Source organism: Balaenoptera ricei, chromosome 12, assembly GCF_028023285.1.
Source record: "Balaenoptera ricei isolate mBalRic1 chromosome 12, mBalRic1.hap2, whole genome shotgun sequence".
Lineage (NCBI taxonomy): Eukaryota > Metazoa > Chordata > Mammalia > Artiodactyla > Balaenopteridae > Balaenoptera > Balaenoptera ricei.
This window is the reverse complement of record NC_082650.1, coordinates 7,851,555-7,873,911: the sequence shown is the minus strand read 5'-3', so window position 1 is coordinate 7,873,911 and position 22,357 is coordinate 7,851,555. Positions and strand designations below refer to the sequence as shown.

The following is a 22,357-nucleotide window of genomic DNA, read 5'->3' as shown; positions in this document are numbered from 1 at the left end:
GGCCCCCTGCACCCGGAGACCCCTCACGGCCGCGGGGTGATGTCTCTCCAGGTGACCCGAGACTCGCGCACCTACAGCATCGGGGTGTGCACCGCGGCTGCGGGCCTGGACCAAGGAGGCTGCAAGGACGGAGGCGTCTGTCTGCTCTCCAGGAGCAAGGGAGTGTCTTTCGGGAGGCTGGCGTCGATGAGGCTGGATTACAGGCACCAGGACGAAGCTGTCATTTTAAGTTACGCCAACGGAGATAATTGCCCTCCAGGTAAATCTTTGCAGAGGGGTGAATCTTAACGTTCCCGGGAAACATGAAATTAGACGTGGCAGCAGGAGAGAACTGAGGAATGATGCTGTGGACGCTGCGAGCACCGGGACCTTGGCCCGGGCCATGGGACGATGCATCCTAACAGCCCCAGGGCCCTCGAGCTGCTTGTCACGTTGCGGCCGGGAGGCCTCGCAGTCCCCACGTTGGTTGAGGGTGACCGTTTCTGTGCAGAGTCCTTGTTTGAGGTGACGGCGCCTGGTGAGGCCAGCCAACGTGGTGCTGATAATCAGGGTCACGCAGACTTCTTCTCTTTCCAGAAACTGAAGAAGGCGACCCGTGTGTGTTCCCCTTCGTGTTCAATGGGAAGAGCTACGAGCAGTGTGTTCTGGAGGGCAGGGCCAGGCTCTGGTGTGCGACCACCGCAAACTACGACAGAGACCACGAGTGGGGCTTTTGCAGACACTGTAAGTGGGAGAGCGCCAGGTCCCAGCCAGGCCGGTGAGGTAACCTTGTACCCGTGGTAGGCCTGCTTCGTGCTCAGATCTTTCTGGACGTCCAAGTAAACGGCAGTGATTCTGTTGCATATAATCTTCTAGCCAAGGCTATTTTCCACGAAGAAAAGTCGTCTCTAATTGTTCTGTGGGATGTATTGCGTAACCGTGAATGTACTCCGCGGCAGGGCCAGGTGGGGGGGGGGGCAGGTTCGAGGTGGTCAGCTCGCCCACTCCCCAGCTCGAGGGACTCGTGTCCACATACCAGTTTTCAGCACCGGTGATTCACGTTCGCTCTCAGCAGAATTGCTCCTGTCCCGGGTCTGCAGGGTGGTGAGGGGGTAATCAGGCCTGCAGGGGCTCGCCGGTTGATCGTCTGCTCTGTGGTGGGCTGGGCTGGGCAGGGGCGGGGTTCACGGCCAGCCGGGCCCAGCATCCTTACTGCTGCCGCATAGAGAACCGGCACGCGAGGGAGTCCTAGTAACACACGTGGCACAGACTGATGTGAGTTCCCAAGGAAAGCGATGGGATAAATGCTGGAGAAGTTGAGTGTTTGTAAGTCATCAGGGAGCAAAATGATACAAATTAAGGAGTTAAAAATGTTAAGTTTACAAGGGACTACTGTAGCTTTGTTTGGAGGCTTATTAAGACAGGGCCTTTCTCCTGGTCTGTCGGATGACACGTTTTTAGGTAATGAATTACAGGTGTCTTTTTTTATTGTCATTCATACATTAATCAAATACCGAATACCTGTCTGCAAGGCACCGCGATACTGCTGTGAGGTTGATAAGTGCAGAAGGAGATACTGTGCCCCGAGGGAACTTGGTCTATTTAGGGTTGAGATACATGAATGGAACACGACGAGACCTGGCCGGGGCTGCATGGGGAGCGGCCAGGCATGGACAGGGTCCCTAAGGGCCAGCGCAGCGGAGGCGGGGAGGAGCCTAAGGACGAGTGAGGGACAGGCCAGGTCTGACTGGTCCCCATGTGCTGCCCCAGCCAACAGCCACCGGACGTCCGCGATTATCTTCAAGTGCGACGAGGATGCCGATGTGGGGCGGCCACAGGTCTTCAGTGAAGTTCGTGGGTGTGAGGTGACGTTTGAGTGGAAAACCAAAGTCATCTGCCCCCCGAAGAAGATGGAGTGCAAGTTCATCCAGAAGCACAAGACCTACGACCTGCGGCTGCTGTCCTCCCTCACCAGCTCCTGGTTCTTTGTCCACGACGGGACCTCGTGAGTGCCCCCCACCTCGGCGGCGTGCTGACGGGCTGGGTGCTTGGTGCTTTAGCTCAGACCCTGAAGGCGGGATGGCCTCATTCCTCTGACGCTCAGGGCGGCCTGGTGCACGGCGGGTGGTTTGGAAGCAGAGGCGACAGAAACCTTCAGAACCCAGAGAAGACGCTGGTCCACTGTGGGCCTGATGGAATTAGTCTCGGTTTGGTGCATGTTTGTGAGGGGCAGCCGTCCGTGGCTGCGTGTGTCGTCCCGGCTCTGCTGCCCGAAGTCCCTAGGCCGTGCTGGCCCGCGGTGGCTTAGCTGGACTGACTGCTCCGTGCATAGCGCCTTCCCCCAGGCGCTCCGGGATCCTTCCGTCCACACGGCAGGGGGGAGCGTGGACCTGGAGGGCCTAAGTAGCCGTAAGCGAGGGAACAACTCGCCGGGGTTTGAGCCGCTGCGTGTCCTGACTCTAAACCACCCGAGTCTCGGGGCTCACTCACCCCACGTGCCTGCTTGGCACACTCGCTTCTTCAGCATCCAGCCGCTCTTTGGCCTATCTTTACCCAGAGACCTGTTTCAGTGCTGCGTCCAGAGGTGCTGCGAAATCCTTGGCTATCAGAACGATTACCTTTTCTGGAAGGAATGGAAGGAGCTGCCCCCGAGTGTGCAGGACAGACACTGACCTTGCCTCTCTGTGTGTCATTTTACAGGTACTACATCAATTTGTGTCAGAAAATATACAAAGGGCCCCTGGACTGCTCTGAAAGAGCCAGCGTTTGCAAAAAGAGCCCCTCTGGCGACGTCCAGGTCTTGGGGCTCGTTCACACGCAGAAGCTGGACGTCATAGGTAAGGCCTGGACCCTTGTTGCATGGTCACAGGTGTCGTGTCAGAGTCGGGAAGGTGGAGGTGTCCCCCTGTGACCAGAGGGTCAGCGCTGGCTTTGGTTGAAGCCTCCAGGTGTTATTTTCAGTGACTGTTTCTCAGGCACTTGGCACCTCCCGGAGCATCAGAGTAAGTACTGCTCTGTGTCCTCCGAGATGGCAGGTCCTAGTCTGTGTGTCTAGAGGGCTGGGCGATCCTGGGGAGGTGTTTGTCCTCAGGAGGAGGGCAGAACGTTCAGGGTTCCTCTGAGTCCCTGCTCCAGCCTCTGTGTATATGTGCAAGTGTTTATCCGGGGAAGCCAAACGCTGACATGAGAACCTGGTAAAGACGATTCAGGGTACACTTTCGTAATGTTTTAATTCGGAAACACAAAATGAAGCTCGTTTTAATAGAAAATTCATCTTGCAATTGGTTGTTGAGTGAAAGAGTCTTTCATCACGTCAAAGGAAAAGGCAGGGTTTTCTTAGTTTAGGAACAGTCAGGTGTGTTGGGAGGACAAGGAAGAAACAATGTTCAGTGTGCCTGTCTGGCTGGAGGGGGTCCCCGAGCTGTCCTGATTAGAGCACGGGGAGCCGTATGTCCACTCCAGCTGTTGACAGGGAGAAAGGGAGTTCTGGGGAACCACTGTCACCCTTGAGAAAAACCCCAACTCTGCAGGTTGGAAGTGGGGCGAGTCACCCCCCGGCAGGAGTGGCCAGAACTCCTGGCCCAAGGCCCGCCCTCCGTTGGAGATCTTGGTCGTAGCCGCCACGAAGGGCATAGGGGCTGCGGGTGGGTCTGTCCCTGCTATCTCGTCCTCGTGGATATTTGACCCGTCTCTCGCTCGGTTTCCCACAGCCAGGTGAGAAAAACTAGAACATTGAAGCCTCATGAAAAGATGAGCTAGTAAAACCTGTTCCCTGACACACCAGGCGGGGTCTTACCATTGGGCCCCAACAGGACGACCATCTAAGGCCAGTTGCCGTGACCCCCACGAGCATTTAGGGGGTGTGACCTTGTGGGGTGAAGAGATGAACTCTTGTCCCAGGAGTTAACAGTCCCCGGCAACCAGGCTTTGTACGTGTGTGATTTATGCGTCTGTACACGTGTGGTCCTCAGTGGCCCGGGCAGGTGTTAAGAGTCCATTTCACAGCTTGGGTAACTGGAGGTGTGGAAGGTTGAGTGTGTTGTCCATCTAGTATGATGGTGGAGGCACTTCATCAAGACCTGTACCTGTTGGTTCCACGTTCCAGAAGTTTAAGCATTTCTCTTCAAAGCTGTGGAACCCTTTCTTACAAAATTTTCACCGAAGCCCAATATTAATATTTAAAACAAACTCACCCAGAGCAGCCTTGAACCTGGGTGGGTCCGGGAGCATGGGCCTCACTTCCTGTCGAGGGGTCCCCGTGCCTTGGCCATATCCCGGAGAACACCTGGGCAGCGGGTGCCGCCCCCTCCGCGTCCCCTGTCTCGAAGGACGTGGGTCGGGTGTGTGAGGGTCAGGCCGGAGGACTGTCCCGTGCTGGCCCCGAGAGCCACCGTCTGTGCGCTGAGCCCCTGTGAGACGTGCCCCTGGAAGCGCGGCCTTGCTTTGCACGGCCTTGCTTTTCGCGGCCCCTGCAGGCTGGGCTTCCCCTGGTTCTTTGACCACGTGGAGAAGAACCTTCAGAAGCAGAAAGAGCTCCACGTGGAACCAGGAGGCCTGAGGAAACCAGAGCTGTGGTGGGTGGAGTGTCACGCTGGAGGGTGGACGTCTGGCGCCTGCCCTGTCCTTCCCGGGAGGCTCAGGGTAGGATGGAGGAATGCGAGGGGAAGCGCCTAAAACGGCACAGAAGTTGCGCACGGCGGGGGCCCCCCGCGCACACGCTGCACCGGGCGCTCCCCGCTCGGCCCCGGACCGCACGCTGCGGGGGTCGGCTGGGGTCTGAACCCCGGTCTCCTCTTGCTGTGCGGGCAGCGACGCGGGCCGGGCGCGGTCATCAGGCTTGGCGGTGCTGATGACCCGCGTAATGAGTCTCCAGAGGCACAGACGTTTGTTCATGATACAGGTTTGACTTCTGACACTGGGGCTCCTGCGATGCCCTAGAAATAGCGTCAGTTCAGTCGTTTGTGTTTCAGATGACAGAGTCATCGTGACTTATTCAAAAGGCCATCAGTGTGGTGACAACAAGACGGCATCCGCCGTCATCGAGCTGACCTGTGCGAAGACAGTGGGCCGGCCTTCGTTCACAAGGTGAGGGGATGGGGTCCCCCAGGGAAGCTGTGTGCAGGGCCTGCCGGGACCCCGTCGGAATTTCTCCCCATGGTTTCCCCTTGGGGGCGGCGAGGGGCACCGGCCGCTGAGACCCGTGGCCTGGTGGAGCCGGGGCTGCCCCGCGCGGGGAGGGGTCCCTGGAAGGGGGCTGCGACATGCGTAAAGCAGGATTTCACCGGCTTCTGGCTTTGAATGTCATAGTGTAACCAAAAGGGCATTGATTGGTGCCACCCAAGGCCAGCTGTTCAAGCAGCCTGTCTGGGACCCGCGGCCGGCACGGTGGCACCTGGGATGCTTGCTCTTGGATTATCCTGGAAATCTCTGGGCAGCTCCGTGTCTGGGGCTGTGGGGGGGACCGTTTGGCCAGCAGAGGGAGCGTGTGAGCTGCTGTGTTTGTGAACCGACCGATTCCTTCCAGAAGCTGGGCTTGGGAAAGGGGAGACCCAGGCGTTGTCAAAGGATTGAATCAGCTGGAGAGTCTGAAGTGCTTGTAAAGCAAATATTCAAAAATCTAGGAGCAAACCTTTCCAGCTTTTAGACGTTGCACAGTTTCTAAATTTTAAGAATACATGTAAGCGCTTGCCTGCTTTTTCACATGGCAGATGGGTTGGGTGGGCATCTTCCTGATCGTAAGTCGCCCTCCTAGCCCGGCGGCGTCCTCTGGTTTGGGAGGGTGGCCGTGACCATGGTCTGTGTGCCGCCTGCAGGTTCGACATGGGCAGCTGCACCTACCACTTCAGCTGGGACTCGCGAGCGGCCTGCGCGGTGAAGCCGCAGGAGGTGCAGATGGTGAACGGCACCATCACCAACCCAGCCAACGGCAGGAGCTTCAGCCTCGGGGACATTTATTTCAAGTCAGTGGAGCATTTTCCTTCTGGGTGCTGCCACGTATTCAGATCTCTCCCCGGCCGAGGGCTGCGAGATAAAGAGGGCCAAGTGTTTGTGTGTTTTAGTTACCGTTTCCAGGTAGTCGTCATATTTCGCTCAAACAGAGGGCAAGCACTACTCAGCTATTGAGTGTAACACCAAAGATGCTGAGTTCTCCTGAATGTAAACATAAAGTCGCCCCTCCTCCCTCGCCCAGGGGTCAGAGCTGGAACCTTCTGAAACAATTTTCGATGAGGAACTTCTGGGCTTACTAGTTTGTGAATAAAAAAGTCAGTTGCTCAGCGGTGTCACTGGGTGGGTCTCGGGGTCCGGGGCTGTGCCTGGGCAGGGGGAAGCGGGCATGGTGCGGGGCACAGCATCTGAGAACAGGGCAGCAAAGCTCCGCGCGCGGAGGGCTGGGCAGTAGGACGGGGAGACGGCAGGTGGTGCCCTCGGCAGTATCCTGTAGCCCTGCCCCGTACCCTGGGCTTTGGGTCCAGGTGACAAAGGGCTCTCTTGAAGGACCGTTGGAGTCACCCGACCTTTTCTTTTAGGCGATTCAGCGCCTCTGGGGACATGAGAACGAATGGGGACAAGTACCTGTACGAGATCCAGCTGTCCTCCATCACGAGCTCCACGAACCCCGCGTGCTCCGGGGCCAACATCTGTCAGGTGAAGCCCAACGACCAGCACTTCAGTAGGAAAGTCGGGACTTCTGACAAAACCAAATACTACGTTCAAGGTAACTCTCTCCCTCCATGTGCCACGTTTAACTTCCTTGGAGGAACTGTAACGTATTTTCATGAACAAACGCCCTGCAGTTGAAACGTCAGATCAGTTTTAGCACAAAAGCCCTGGGTCCGATCCTGTGTCTTGACACGCGCTTGTCATAGCGGACTGAGCAGCGTGTGTCAGACCAGAGCGGTTCGCTATAGGGAAGATTTACCTCCTAAACAAACAAGCAAAACTTGGTCTAAACCAGAGGTGGTGAGGTGGGCGTGCATGGCCACGTCCGGAATTTCCTTTGGTTTGGTTTTTGTCACAATATGTCTTTATTTTGAAACTTCAGATGTTACTGTAGAAGGGTAGGAGGTTTCGGGTTTGTCAAAAGGATGAGAAGAAAAGAGAGACCTGACCCAAGTATTCGGGTGGGTGTGGAGGAGGGCATTCCGCTGCACTGATGGAGCTTTTCCTTTGTTCCTTTTGTTCCCTTCCAGTTTTATTGAAATGTAATTGATATACAGCACTGTATAAGTTTAAAGGGCACAGCGTAATGATTTGACTTACATACATCATGAAATGATGACCGCAGCAAGTTTAGTGAACATCTGTCATCTCACATGGATACAGAATTAAAGAAAAAGAAAAGAATTATTTTTTCTTGTGATGAGAACTCTTAGGATTCACGCCCTTAATGACTTTCAAATGTAACATACAGCAGGGTTAATTATGTTCAGCATGTGGCATATGATATCCCTATTATTAATTTATTTTATAATTAGAAGTTTGTACCTTTTGACCACCTTCATCCAATTCCCTCTCCCCCCAACCTCCTCCCCTGGTAACCACAAATCTAATCTCTTTTTCTGTGAGTTTATTTTTGAAGTATAATTGACCTACAACGCTATTTCAAAATGATCGCCACGATAAGTCTGGTTACCATGTGTCACCACACAAAGATATTACATAATTATTGACTATATTCCCCCACACTCTACACTTCATACCCGTGACTCATTTATTTTGTACCTAGAAGTTTGTACCTCTTAATTGCCCTCACTTATTTCTTTCCTGATTCCTTCTTGACCTTGAAAGAATATTTCCAGGAGGCAGCTCATGTGCTTTTGTTTTAAACAACTAGTCTTTCACTATATACCATTTCATGATTTGATTTTTGAACCAAGTGAATGAACTCGCTTTTTAAACAATTAAATGTGTTTACAAAACCAGCTGACTTTGACTTCAAAGGGCTGCTGAGAGAGAGATTCCCGGCGGGGAGGGGGAGCGCTGCTCCCTGAGTAGGTGTAGCCTAGACGAGGGCGTTTCCGTGCTCAGGTACCGAGCTGGTCACTGCACTTGACAGCGCCCACGGGGGGCTGGGCAGAGACCTGCCAGGTCAGTCTGGCTCGCTTCCGTGATTCCCTGTCATGGAGTCAGCCCGCTGGTGCTCTGTTCTCTTCCAGTGACTCTGGGTCGGATGCTGGAGTCGTGCAGTGGCTGGTTGGGCCCTCTCTTGAGGTGCTGTCCTCAGGGCCTGGCCCTGTAGTAAGTGCTTGGTAAATGTCTGTTGACTGACTGAAGGGCTGCTTTAAACGCCTCCAAGGCCACTGCTCTGCAGAGAAGGAAAGTCCAAGCTCTTTTGAAAACCGCCTGGAAGATTTTGACAGACTCCCGTTTTATTAGCAGCTGGTCCTGCAAACGCACCCGGACCCAGCCATCAGATTACTCACGAGCCCCTGCAGGCCCCATGCCGCCTCTCCACGGGCCTTCCTGCTGGACTGCCTCCGCCCGCCCCGTCCTCCTCCTCCGGCCTGTCCCAGCTCCGTGCTCGCTTCTCCTCACACCCAGGGGCACTGCTGCTGGTGCACCTGCAGCAGTGGTCAGGCTTCACGCCACAGCCCTGGTCAGGGGCCCGGCCACTGGAGTGAGAACCTTCGCGTCCACGAGGCCTGCGTCTAGTCTAGCTGGCCTCCTGCGGCCCCCCAGCTTCAGGGGGTGCGTGTGTCTGTGGTGTGTGTGTGTGTACACGCACGCTTGTGTGCGCACGGTTATTTATTCTTGGTTAATGAAATCATTTTCAGACCTTTTCTCTGCCTTCATTCACCAGCGCTAGGAAGTAGGTTTAGTTTTAAGCCTTCGTCCACATTTCAGGAAGAATGCAGTTTAACGCCCTTCACGAGTCTGCATTCATCCGAGTGGGCAAGAGTGGGAAGCCGCAGAGCCCGTCGCTTGCTGAGATTCTGGCTGAGATTCAGAGCTGCCACCTCGGCCCCTCACCGGCTCACCAGCTTGTGCCCTCGTTCCAGCCTGGGGGACAGCCCACTCGGGTCACGGCCCAGCCGGTTGTGAGTGAGGACGCGCGGGGCCTTCCCGAGCCCAGCCCGCGGGCTGCACACGCTGCGCTCCCCGGTGCTCCAGTGGTGGCCGGTCGTGAGGGGTTTGAGTCTCCAACCACGAAGCTGTCCGCACAAGGCAGAGTCCGCACAGGCGCCTCTCACTTCTGACAGCAGCTGCACGCTCAGGGGGCTCCGTCTCCGCCTCAGATGTGATAACTCACTAGAGGGGTGCTCAGAGCTAAGAGCTGTGTAGTCGTGCTTACAGCTTGTTACAGTGAAAGGATACAGAGTAAAGCCGGCCCGTGGGAGGAGTGTGTAGGGTGCAGTCTGGGGGGGGAGCCGGACGCTTCTGTTGTCTTCTCCCTGTGGAATCAGGACGTGTTGTGTTCCCAGCATGAACGTGACAACACACACACACAAGCTCAGGAACTGACCAGGGAAGCCCGCCCATCCCTCAGTGTCCAGAGGTTTTATTGGGGCTTCATTGCGTAGGCTTGACTGGTTGATCACTCAGTTGGTTGGTTGGTTGGTTGGCTGACTGGCTGGTTGGTTGGTTAACTGATTCGTTGGTTGACTGGTGGGTTGGTTGACTGGCTGGTTGGTTGGTTGGTCAAGCTCGGTCTCCAGGTGGACTGATTCTCTGTAGGCAGCCCCGCCTCCAGATCATATTGTTAGCTGAGGACAAAGTCCAGACCTCTTTTTGGGCAAGGTTCAAGTCTTTCCCACATTCTGACTTAGGGCAGGGGCCCCATAATGTGTGTTGAGCAGTCTGTGAGAGCTCATCTGGGACATTTGATGAAGGACCCTTACGTCTGAATTTAAGTCTCTGCAGACTTTTTACAGGCAATGAAAAAGTAAACTTGGCCCACTACTGAAACACCAATGGTAATGGTGCTGTGCTTGTGTGTGCGCCTGCCTTGTTGACAGATGGCGATCTGGATGTGGTGTTTGCCTCTTCCTCCAAGTGTGGAAAAGACAAGACGAAATCTGTCTCCTCCACCATCTTCTTCCATTGTGACCCCTTGGTGAAGGACGGGATCCCCGAGTTCAGCCACGAGACCGCCGACTGCCAGTACCTCTTCTCCTGGTACACCTCTGCTGTGTGTCCTCTGGGGTAAGTGGGGTTCTGCCCCACGGTGTTCCCTTAACTCCAGGAGCATTGAGGCTGTGTCCCAAGATGAGTTGTTGGGAGGGAGAAGCTGTTACCTGGGCTGTGATCACTGTTTCTTCCCAGAGAAGAGAGCTGTGTTCCCGGGAGACGAGGGCGGCCAGCGTGTCCCTGAGTCTTTGCTCCAGAAGCGCCTCTGTGCTCTCGGGGCCCTGCAGCGGGATCAGCGAGGCCTGGGGGAGGCGTGTTGCCCAAAGCTCAGCTTTTCTCGTCCCCTTAGTGGCGAAGGGCTGTGTGGCCGGAGGATCGCCCTTCCCCGTCCTCCCGCCTCAGTCTCATCATCAGAGGCGTTTGCCCGCTGTTGTCCTCCACCTCTGGTGGATCTCGTCTCGCTGCGGGGGGGGCTGCGAAGGCAGGGCCACCGCCCGAGCTGGGCCTCGCTAGGCACTGGCGGTGGCGGTGGCTGAGTGGTGTGGCCTCCCCGCAGGGTGGGCTTCGACAGCGAGAGCGCCGGGGACGACGCGCAGGAGCGCAAGGGGCTCTCGGAGCGGAGCCAGGCCATGGGGGCCGTGCTCAGCCTGCTGCTGGTGGCGCTCACCGGCTGCCTGCTCGCCCTGCTGCTGCATAAGAAGGAGCGCCGGTAAGGAGAGGGGAGTGGGCCGGGGCACCGGTCAGTGGTTCAGAGTCGGAATCTGGGCTCCTTTTTTTGGGCCCATCAGCAGCCGAAGTGTGGAAGCAGTCCCCAAAGCTGTGTTTTGTAAACGTCTGCGTCCTTGTGGCGATGTGTCCTGTCTGACCAGGGCTGTGGGCCCTGTCAGGTCACGTGGCAGATGCTCTGCGGGCCTTGGCCTTGCCCACCTGTTCCCAGGATGTGGCTCTCTGCACGTGTGCACAGATGGACAGAGAGTTAAACACCTGTCACGAGCTGACTTCCCTCTGATCAGCTGACTTGCCTGCCCTTTAAAAGGGGAGCATTTGTTAGGTACCGGGTGTGACACCTCCTCCATTGGCTCCCCTGTGCTGGTGAAAGGTCTTGTCACTCACAGGCAGCAGGACCGTCCAGCAGATTTCATGTAACGCATGAATGAGGCCCAGGGCTCTGTGTGTGGTCAGCCCTGTCCAGAGCGCAGGGATGGTCCAGCTCTGGGGCTGCCTGTTGCCTCTCTCACCTGCCCGAGGAGCCAGAGGCAAAGGAGAGAGGGTCCGGGAGTGCTGACCGCAGCCATTCCGACCCTGAGAGGCTGTCAGTGGGACGCAGGATCAGGGCGGGAGGTCTGGGTGTGAGCCGGCCCTGCGTTCGTCCCTTGGCCCAGTAATCTCGGCGCAGCCCTGGGGTGGCGGGAAGGTGTGGGTCGTCGTATTGACGTGAAAAAGCAGAAGGACAAGTGCTGGGAAACCCACTCTGGCCCTTCTTACACCCTGAAAACGGGGAGCAGGATTTGGATCTGTGTCTGTCTGACTCTAGAGCGTTCTTCCTGCTGAACTGGTTTACAGCCCTGCTGCGGTGGGGTGAGGGAGCGCTCGGTGGGGTGAGGGAGCGCTCGCTCTTGGGGCTGCAGCCCCCTGGCGGCGGGCACTCGGGAGCTGGAGGGGGCGTGGCTCCAGCCTGGAGTAACGTGGGGCTCCTTCCAGGGAGACGGTGATGAGCAAGATCACCAGCTGCTGTCGGAGAAGCGCAAGCGTGTCCTACAAATACTCGAAGGTAATTGATGCCTGCCGAGGTCTTGGGCGACTCGCACGCGCGCACGCACGCGATCGAACTGTTGTCATGATGTCGGTCAGTGACTACAGGAACCTGTCATCGCGGGAAGTTTGAAATGGACAAAGGGAAAATGTCCCTCTGCTCTTAACCCGAACACACGTTTTGTTCTTTTTCCTTCAAGTTTTTCTCATTGTGGTTGCCGCTGATTTCTTACAGCGTTTAGTATTTAGCTTACTTCTACTTTTTTGGCTATTCTACAAAAAAAGACAGTAATGAAAATTTCTGTGCCTCTGGCATTTGGATGTCTTCCTTAGGATAACTGTCTAGAAACTGAGGCCAGAGGGCCTAAATGCACTCGTGGCTCTTGAGTGTGCTGCCAGCTGCTCTCTGGGAGCCTTCCCTCAACTACACTCGTCCCCGCGTCCCCCGTGCGGCTCCTGTCCTTGCTGCCCGAGGGCCCCTGGAGCAGAGGGGCCCCGTCCCCCGGCACCGCCGCCGTGTCGCTGGCCACCTTCCTGCCTCCCGACACCATCTGCTGTGGTTGGGTCTCAGCAGGAGCTGGCAGTCGCCAGCCCTCCCCTTCTCCCTGAGGGGGGACACGGGACGGTGATGGCTGCGGTGGGCTGGGAGGAGGGCCCCGCCTCTGGGTGGGTCATGGAGGGAGGGGGCCAGAGGAGGCCGACGAGGTCTCAGGCCGACCCACGGTCTCTGCTGTGTCCCGGCAGGTGAACAAGGAGGAAGAGGCGGACGAGAACGAAACTGAGTGGCTGATGGAAGAGATCCAGCTGCCGTCGCCGAGGCCCGGGAAGGAGGGGCAGGAGAACGGCCACGTCACTACCAAGTCCGTGAAAGCCGAAGCCCTCACCTCCTTGCACGGGGACGACCAGGACAGCGAGGACGAGGTGCTGACCCTCCCGGAGGTGAAAGTGCACCCGGGCAGAGGGGCCGGGGCTGAAGGCGTGCACCCACTGAGGCCCCCGCCGAGGAAGGCGCTTCGGGAGCAAGCGGACGACCGGGTGGGGCTGGTGAGTGTGGAGCAGGCCAGGAGGGGGAGGCCCCGGGCCGCGCAGAAGCCCGTGAGCTCCTTCCACGACGACAGCGACGAGGACCTCCTGCACGTCTAGACTGCGGGGTGCGCTCGGCGACTCCGCCGGCACCTCCAACCAAATAAGACTTCGACTCCGTGATGCTTCTATCATTTTTGCCTTTAACAAAAACTGTTTCAAAAGGGAAGAGTTTTGGTGATGGGGGAGAGGGTGAGGAGGTGGGTGCCGCTCTCTGTGGTCACCGGGATGGGGCATCGCTCCAGCTGCTGGAGGGCGGCGCCGGGGCCCCGTGTTTAGTCCCAAGTCCTCGCACGGGACGTGGCCGCCGGGCGCTTCCTACCGCGCCCGGGCCAGACGCGTCTCGGAACAGAGGGCTGCGTTTGCGGAAAACCCTTGCTGCTTTAGGCCCTGTAGGGTATTTGATCATTATATTTTAGCGTTTAATTCTCTCCTCCTATTTATTGACTTTGACAATTACTCAGGTTTGGGAAAAAGGAAAACAACAACAACAACAACAACAGTTTTTTCCTGCCGGCAGTGGGTAATCTATCTGTCCATCCCTTAGCAGGGAGGCTGTTGGGGCGGTCGGGTGGTTCCATACGAGGTTTTGAACTCCACGACATGCCCTCTAGGTTAGACTCTGCCGTTCTCTCTCTTTTCCCTTTTGCTCCTGTCTCGTGAGGGCGCGTGCGTGCACACACACACACGTGTGGGTCCCTAGTGCCTGGGCTCTGGAGGGTCTGCCTGCTGTCTGCCTCCGGTCAGTAACGGCTGCAGCTTTTTGCATGACGTCTTCAGTCCTAGGCGCACAGAGCACAGTTATCAGTATTTCTTCCGCCAGCTGGTGAAGTCAAACAACCCACCCAAAGATTGATTTGTGCGTGCGTGCGTGCGTGTGTGTGTGTGTGTGAGAGAGAGAATGGAGTTGAGATGTCAGACTTTTTTCCGGACTTGGCGGTGTAGGTCTCACCTCTTCAGGTTCTCATGATACCACCTTTACTGTGCTTATTTTTTTTTTTTTAAGAAAAAAGTGTTTATCAACTATTCGACCTATAAGAAGCCTTAATTTGCACAGTGCGTGACTCACGGAAATTGCATGAAAGCCAGTGGGCCAGATTCTCGCCCCTAGTGTTGCACGTGGATTCCTGCTCGGGGGTGGGGTGGGGAGGGGGGTCGGCCAAGGCCGGCCTCTCAGTCTGCAGGACGGGAGGGCGAGACCACTGTCCTTCCCAGCTCTTGGCTCCTTTCTTGAAGTGTTTAATGAATGACTTTTCTTGCATTATAGAACTGTATATAGACTCAGTGGTATTCATATCCTGGAAAGCAAACCAACCTACAGGGTTCCTTGGTTTGTACTCCGTTTGGCTGGCTTATTTGATTTCAACATGAGTGTATTTTTAAAAATTGATTTCTTTCCTCATTTTTTTTCAATCAAATTTACTGTAATATGAAGTATTCAACAATTTGAATAAAAGATAAATTATTAACTGGTTGTTCCTGCTTTTTCCCCATGAGCGTGAAAAGCTGCCTGGTTAATTGCCACGCCCAATGCCATCTCTGTGCCTCCTGTTACATGTCCGGATGGCAGCCGACCCTTCACGAGCAGCACATCAGCTTTCTCTCTGGAGTCTCCCTGCGTGTCGGTGCTCACCCGAGGCCCCCGGGCTTCTGTCAGCTTCGTCCACACCTGATTCTTCCTCCTTCCGAGAAAGGGTATTGTGACCAAAACAACCACCATGCGTGCAGATCCCATGCTACCAGAAAGCATCCTGGTGCTCAGCCCAAGCTAACGTGGGGGCAGGAGGGGTTCTCTTGCACAGATTTGGTTTCCATCTGAAATTGCTGACACGTAATGAGAGCTTCTTAGATATTAATGTGAAAGCAGACCAAACGGGGTTACTACAATGTCAATGTCAATGTCAATGACTGGACTTCTCGGAGTTAGCACCCTTCCCACCTCATTTTCTGATTATTTCCAATTGGGGTGACTTTTTTTTTTATTTTTAAGGATTTTATAATGTCTCTCCTGAGACGGACACTCTGGGGTCTTATAAAGGTTTACATTGTGACGCCAGAGTTGCTGGTCATCGGACACTGTGTCCAGGGGGCTGTTCTCCAAGCCACTCCCTTCCTGCTAAGACGCAGGAGGCCCTCTCTGTCCGGAGGGGCACTTGCAGGTGCTCACTGGCCCTACTGGTAAACTTGATGGTGGGGAAGCTCTCTGTCTGCACCTCGGGCCACCGGCCTGGTGCCCAGCTCGTGCCGGCCGCAGAGGGATGGGGAAGTGACCGTGTGCATGAAGCTTTTGCTCAGGCTCTTTTCTTGAGCCCCTGCAAACAGACTAACAGTCCGTGCCAGCTGTGGTCACAGGTAGTTTAGGAAACCGCTCCCTGGCAGCAAATAGGAATTAGAATCTTTTAAGATTGTAATTAGTTTCCTTTTAACCAAATTTTTTAAGCCCCCCCCGATTTTTTGAGACTGTCCATTGAATGGTGGAGGAATGGGGTAAGTGGAGGGTCAGGACGGTGTAGACAAACCCTGGGCCCAGGAAATCCACGGGAGAGTGGAAACGCGGCTCCTGCCAAGAGCGTTCTAAACGCAGCTGAATCCAGTTCTCCCCCAACCTCTGACATAGGCTGATATCCGAGGATTCCTTTAGGGAGGCCGACGGCTGCCCGGGCATTCAGAAGGAATTCTTTGGTCCCTTTGTACCAGTTGAAGAAGTGGGCATGGAGGTCTTGGCTCCCGTCCAGGGGATCAGGTCACAAGGGGATGGTGTGCCTCGGGAGCGGAAGGTACTGGCCAGCTTAGATTGACAAAACCCCCTTCACCAGCTTTGGAGAATCCTCGCGACTCTGACTTCACGACATGACTTCTTATTTCCCCAAATGAACGTGGCTGACGTCGGGCCGGTGTCTCTCAAGGGAAGCTGAGCTGCTGTGCCTCCTGGAAGGACGGGTACCCGGGTGGCTCGCTGCACAAAGCCCGGGCGGGGTGGCCTGTCCGGGTGGTCCTGCAGCTCCTCTCTGGGCTGGGGTGGGCCCGGAGACAGGCCGCCATGTGCTCGGGGACGGAGGGGCTGGAGGGGCTGCAGAGGTAAGGCTGGAACAGTCCTGGAACTTGAAGAGTCCCGTGGAAGTCGCTGTCAGTACCACCCTGGGGGAAATACAGTGTTTCCCCTAAACAGAGAGGGAAAGGCCAAAGTTAGGCCGTGAATTATTAGTTACTCATATTTCTCTACCTCTTATTCTATTTTGTTTTGACCAGTTTGTGAATCAAATTCAATGAAATTTGTACTGTTACTTTGATACGGAGTTAGAGGAAAGCAAAGTTGAGTGGTCCTGTTGGTCATCACCCCTGGACAAGGTGACAATGCAGGTCACCCGGCAGCTGCTCTCAGCGCCGTCCTGGAGAAGGTGGCCCGGGGAGCAAGCCTCATTCCACCAGAGCGGGGAAGTGACGTGGGTGCCGGATCCCATGGGGTGGGTGCGTAGAGGGTCAGGTTCCCAGGCAGACCCTGTGACCCTTGGCTGCAAATTAAAAAAAAAAAGTTGACAAAACATACAAAGAATTTGAACATACAGGACCAAGAACTGTTTTCCCTCAACTGTGCGAGAGTGAGCTGCCTCCCTGGTGCCTTGTCATCCCAGGCCCCTCGGGATGTCACCCCCCGCGAGCACAATGCGCCCTCCGGACCCAGAACACCCACGTGGGCCTGCCAGTTGTCATGGCAACGCCGTTTTCGCTAAGAGGACCCCATTCAGAATCGTGTCCAATTCAGTTGCCGTGTCTCTCTTGAGTTTCCCTCTGTCTGGAAAGTTCCTCAGCCTTTCTTTGACTTTGGTGACCTTGACACGTGAGGTCACCCTCCTCATCCTGATGGCGCTCTGACACGCCTGACGGTCACTCTCCCCTCAGGGACGCCCTCGCCTCCCCTGCCGCTGGGACGAGGCCTGTCCTGCTCTGCCCACCTCATGGCTTTGGGACTCGTTCTGGAAGCACGGGGCAAGAGGCGAGGGGCTCAGGATGAACGAAATCACACCTGAACTAGAAGATCGCGTTGGCATACGGACAAATTGTCGTATAGCGGCATTTCCCGAAGTGCGCCCCACGGAACACTTGTTCTGTGTGATTATGACAGATGTTCTGCAAAAATTGGAAACGATTTATGTTCAAGAAAGTTTGGAAAATGCTGAATGAAAGGTAAATGGCTTTTGTTGCTATGAGGCTTCTCAGAGAGTCTTTAGAAGGAGACACTGCTGGGCGAAATTACAGTAGGAAACGTGGCCGGTGAGTCTCCGAGCAGGGGAACGGCACGCAGCAGTCCCTGGATGCTGGCCCGTGTCCCCTTGGGGGACCTGGTGGGGCGTGCACAGCCCACTGAGGGTGCTGTCACCATGGGCACGGCTCTGTTGTTCTCTCGACAGTCCCGAGGAGCAGGGTCGTGGGTTGTCTGTTCGAGAACACACCGCTGCTGATTAATGACAACAAGGCCAAGTGGGCACCCGCTGCCTCAGACCTGCCCTCCCCAGAGGAAGCCTCCGCTCCCTCCCCCCGCCTTGCCCCCGCCATTTGTGTCGCCCCAGTACTTCTCTCTCCTTGGGGTCAAGTTCCCCAAGAAGTTGACCCTGAGCCCTGATCTTGAAGTACAGTTGACCCTTGAGCAACACGGGTTTGAACTGCACGGGTCCACTTAGACACGAATTTTTTTCAATAAATACCACAGTACTACGCGCTCTGTGGTTGGCCGAATCCGTGGATGCGGAGCTGTGAGTATGGAGGAGGGTGGCTATGGGCTTGAGCGTCCCCGGATTTCAGGACACATGGGGGCCCCTGGCACCAGCCTCCTGTGGATACCAATGGACCGCTGTACTGGAACCACTGAAATGGTGCTCTGACCCCATCCTTCATTTATTTCCCCACATTTGAATGCTGGGGTATAGGCGTTGTTACGGGTTGAATCTCGTCTCCCCAAAATCCACATGTTGAAGTACTAACCCCAGTACCTCAGAATGTGACATGGAGACAGGGTCTTTACTGGGGTGATCAAGCGAGGTCAGTGGGGTCAGTCCTAACCCACTAGGGCTGTGTTCTTATAAAAAGGGGAAATTTGGACACAGGGACAGACGGCACCGTGGGAAGAGGTGTGAAGAGACAGGGAGGAGCCGGCCATCCGCAGGGCAAGGACGGAGGCCTGGGGCAGCCTTCGCTCGGCCCTCAGTAGCAACCAACCCTGCCGACACCTGAATTTTGGACTTCTGGCACCCAGACCTGTGAGGCCATGTATTTCCGTTGCTTAAGCCACCCAGCCCGTGGTACTTTGTTACAGGAATTAATCCAGAGACCAGAAGCCCAGCCTCTGGCCTCCAGGAGCCCACAGCCTCCCAGAGCAGCCGGGCAGTGATGAGACACGTGGAGGGGGACCCCATGGCTGTGCCGGGTGCCGGCCCCTAGGCCAGGCTGCCCTACATGACCTCTCACTGCCTTTCATGCCCATCATGGTCCACGCCAGTCGCCTTTCCTGGGATTTCCTGAAAACGCTATGCAGAAAATCCATGCAAACAGTCCTGAAAGTCTTTCAGGCCAGGTACCATGAGAGACACTAGCGCACCTCCTGAGTCACCGTGCAGGTTAGAGTTGTGCCCACAGGTGCAGGGCCCTGGGGTGGCAGCTGGCGCGGATACATCTTTAACTGTGTGCCAGGCAGTTGACAGATACCAACTCATCTAATCCTCATGGCAACCCTGTGGAGTGGATACTCCTGGTATCCCATTTTGCAGATGGAAAACTGAGGCTCTGAGGGTTAGGCAGTCAGTCTAAGGTCACAGCTGGTGAAACACGGAGATGGCATTTGAACCAAGTTCTTCTGGCTCAGGATTTGCGCCCTTAACTGCCCGTGTATACTAGCCCCTCAGAGGCCAGTTCACTGGTGGGAATGAGGCTGGAGGTGGCCGGTGGGTAGGTTGTGAAGGGAGGGGTCAGGCTTGGCGTTGGCTTTGCGTCCAAGTAGCTCCTGCAAGTTAGTTAGTTGCTTAGCTTGGATTCTCATGTGAGGAGAGCGTGCTTCCTGCTTTACCGGGTGAGCATGGAGACTGAGAAGTAACAGCTGGTGCTTGGTCCGCGCTCAGTGCATTGGTGGGAGAGAAAGGCCCACAGACCGGGGCTTAAACAACAGAGATTAATTTTCTCACAGTCCTGGAGGCTGGAGGTCTGAGGTCAAGGTGTTGGCAGGGCTGGTTCCTCCTGAGGCCTCTCTCCTTGGCTTACAGACGGCCGCCTTCCTCCGGGTATTCACATGGTCGCCCTGCCCTCTGTGTGTGTCTGTGTCCTACTGTCCTCTATATAAATAAGAAACTCTATGTATAAGTTTAGGGCGCAACCTACTGACCTCATTTTAACATAATTACCTCTTTAAAGACCCTGTATCCAAATTCTGAAGTACTGGGGTTAGGGCTTCAGCATGTGAGTTTGGGGTGGGAGAGCACAGTTCAGCCCCTAACTGGGAACAGAAGCTACAGTGCACTCAGGAGGTGGAGAACACAGACGCTTTTCAGGCCGGGCTCCTGGTACCCTCTGAACACCCCTTAGGGGCACCCCTACTTGTGTATACACACGCGCACACACACACACCCGCACCCGCACACATACCTCCACACACGCGCGCACACGCACACACACACACCCGCACCCGCACACACACATGCCAACACACGCACACAGTGCTGACACACCCGTAAAATTAGATCCAGTCATCAATGTAAGAACTGTTTCTTGAATACTTTGTATCTGCTGGACACAGTGGAGCTTGGCAGTTGTGAGCAAAATAGAGTGTTTTTGAGTCCCATGGACCTGAGTCTCTTCTTTTAACTGTCTTTTCTTTTTTTAATTTAATTTAATTTAATTTTGTTTTTGGCCCCATGGCATGCAGGATCTTAGTTCCCTGACCAGGGATTGAATCCATGCCCCCTGCAATGGAATCAAGGAGTCCTAACCACTGGACCGCCAGGGAATTCCCTTAACTGTCTCTTCTTTTTTTCTGTTTTGGATTTTCACCAGAGACCAGCCTGGGAAACGCATGTCATTCAAGAGGGGGAATTTGTGCATTTGTGCACAACCAGGAGGAGTCATCGGACTCTCTCCCCTGCTGTCATAACAACAGCTTGTTTTGTTTTGTTTTGTTTTTAATTAATTTATTTATTTATTTATTTTTGCTGTGTTGGGTCTTAGTTTCTGTGCGAGGGCTTTCTCTAGTTGCGGCAAGCGGGGGCCACTCTTCATCGCGGTGCGCGGGCCTCTCACTATCGCGGCCTCTCTTGTTGCGGAGCACAGGCTCCAGACGCGCAGGCTCAGTAGCTGTGGCTCACGGGCCCAGCCGCTCTGTGGCATGTGGGATCCTCCCAGACCGGGGCTCGAACCCATATCCCCTGCATTGGCAGGCAGATTCTCAACCACTGCGCCACCAGGGAAGCCCCCAACAGCTTGTTTTGACCGCTCACCCTGACCCAAGGCCTGAGCTTTAAGTCCATCTGCTGTGTCCCACCTGAGTTGGTTTGGCCCGCAAGCTAAGCATGGGGTTTAGGTTTTTAAATGGTCGAAAAAAATTAAAGGAAGAAGAATATTACGTGACACATGAGAATTAGATGAAACGAAAATTTCCACGTCCCGAAATGAAGCTCTGTGGGGAGCTGGGCGCACGTGTTCATTTACGTCTCATCCAGGGCTGCGCTGGCGCTTGGACTGAAGGGGAGCAGCTGCAGAGACCAGACGGCCCAGAAAGGCCGCTACGCCCGGGCCTTTACCACGGGGCGCTTTACAGAAAAGCTTGCCTCCCGCCCCAGGCTTTCTGATCCGCACAGCCGCGCCATGGGGTGGGGCAGGTGCAGACCCATTTTGCAGTCGTGAGGATTAAGGCTTAGAAGGTGTATAGCGTACAGCTTGGTGCTGATGGAGGCGGGCTTTGAACGGGCTCGCTGACTCCAAAGCCCCTCTCCCATGCGCTGTCCACACGCTCTTCGGACGTGGCCCGATTCACAGCAGCCCCCAGACTAGTCCCCTCGGTTAAGGGCAAGCCAGTCCTTCAGATGCTCAGGCCAAACGCCGTGGTGCCTCTGGACTCTTCGCTTGCTCTCATACCCACACCCAGTCCGTCAGCACATCCTTTCCTCTCTACCTTCAATCATATCCTGAGTTTGCTTCTTTCCATCCCAGCCACCTGGGCCCGGCCTCTTGCTCAGGCTCAGGCTGTCTCCGGGGGCCCGCAGCGTAAAGCCCCCGTCCTGGCAGGGCCTGCAGAGCCCTGTGCCCTGGCCCGTGGCCCCTCCGGCGTCTGTCCTTTTGCTCCCTCCGCTGGCTCTCCGGCAGTCCTGCTGGCCTCCTCGCTAAGCCCGCCGGACCTCTGCTCTTGCCGGCCCCTCTCTCTGGAACGTTCTTCCTCCATCCGCAGGGCTCGCCCTCCTCCCTCCCTCAAGGCTCACATCACCTCTGAGAGGCCATCCCTGACCGCCGGTTCTGCGGTCACAGCCCGCACCTTCCTGCTCAAGATCTTCTCCGTCGCACTTCCCGCCTACTATGATACAGTCCAGCGTTTCCCTTGCTGAGTACAGATCTCTGCTCTGAGGTGTTTGTTTGTTTGTTCACTGCTGCGTCCTCAGTGCCCAGAGCAGAGCCTGGCAGACAGTAGGTGCTCTACTTTGTGCAGTGGGTGAGTGAGTGGGTCCCTTGGCGGGGACAGGGCAGTGGGTAGCTGAGGGCTGGCGGGTTCTCTTGGACGAGGCTTCCACACCGTGTCGCGAGGCTACCCCACCCTGGAATGTTGGAGCGTCATCAGGAATAGAACGGAACGGGCTCCCGCCTGCACTCGTGGGCCGGCCCCCGTCCCGGGAGCCCCAGCCTCAGTGGCGGCATCTGTGCGCGCTCGGCCCTCTGAGCTCTGGAGGTGGGGAGGGTAGGTAGGGATTTAATAATGCCCGGCTTCTGCTGCCTGTGTCCTGGGACAGGTGAGGACAAGAAGACTGTCATGGGCAGCTGAGGCAGACGCAGGCCATTGGGAGGACAGTCCCGGTCCCTGGAGGAGAAGGTGGAGGCCGAGGGCTCCTCTGCTTTGTCCCCTGATTGAGGCCTGGGCGGGAGCATCCTGGGTGGCGGCCTTCTGTGTCAGCGGCTTGGGTGCAGGCAAAGCAGAGCCATCAGAGCCGGCCGCTGGCTTCGGGGAGGAGCCTGGGGTGTGAGGGACAGTCCGTGCCCCTAAGAAAGGCTGGGCCTTTGATGGCCAGGCCGGAGCCTCGCGGCGGGCTCCCGTGCTGTTCCCACGCTTCCGGCCGTTTCCGTGCTCCTCGGTATAGATAACACCTGTCCCCTAATGGCCTTACTGAGCGGTGCTGCTTTGGAAGACGGTCCCGGGGTCAGGGGCCGAGAGGAGAGGTCTGCTCCTCCAGGACGGTCCCCTCCTGACAGCACGGAGAGGGAAACAGCGACGCTGGGGTTCGGTGCCGCG

General features: G+C 56.0%; 1 protein-coding gene across 1 annotated transcript in view; it reads left to right on the top strand.

Moving 5' to 3' along the window:
- IGF2R (insulin like growth factor 2 receptor) overlaps positions 1–14,351 on the top strand; it is a 109,571-nt gene extending 95,220 nt beyond the window's left edge. Inside the window, exons 38-48 of the mRNA XM_059940888.1 lie at positions 52–259; positions 577–723; positions 1,750–1,984; positions 2,680–2,816; positions 4,950–5,064; positions 5,793–5,939; positions 6,507–6,694; positions 9,936–10,122; positions 10,604–10,756; positions 11,749–11,818; positions 12,544–14,351. Of these exons, the coding sequence (XP_059796871.1) occupies positions 52–259; positions 577–723; positions 1,750–1,984; positions 2,680–2,816; positions 4,950–5,064; positions 5,793–5,939; positions 6,507–6,694; positions 9,936–10,122; positions 10,604–10,756; positions 11,749–11,818; positions 12,544–12,942 (1,986 nt within the window). The 3' untranslated portion in view covers positions 12,943–14,351. The remainder of the gene's footprint in view (positions 1–51; positions 260–576; positions 724–1,749; positions 1,985–2,679; positions 2,817–4,949; positions 5,065–5,792; positions 5,940–6,506; positions 6,695–9,935; positions 10,123–10,603; positions 10,757–11,748; positions 11,819–12,543) is intronic.
- Positions 14,352–22,357: the final 8,006 nt, after the last annotated feature.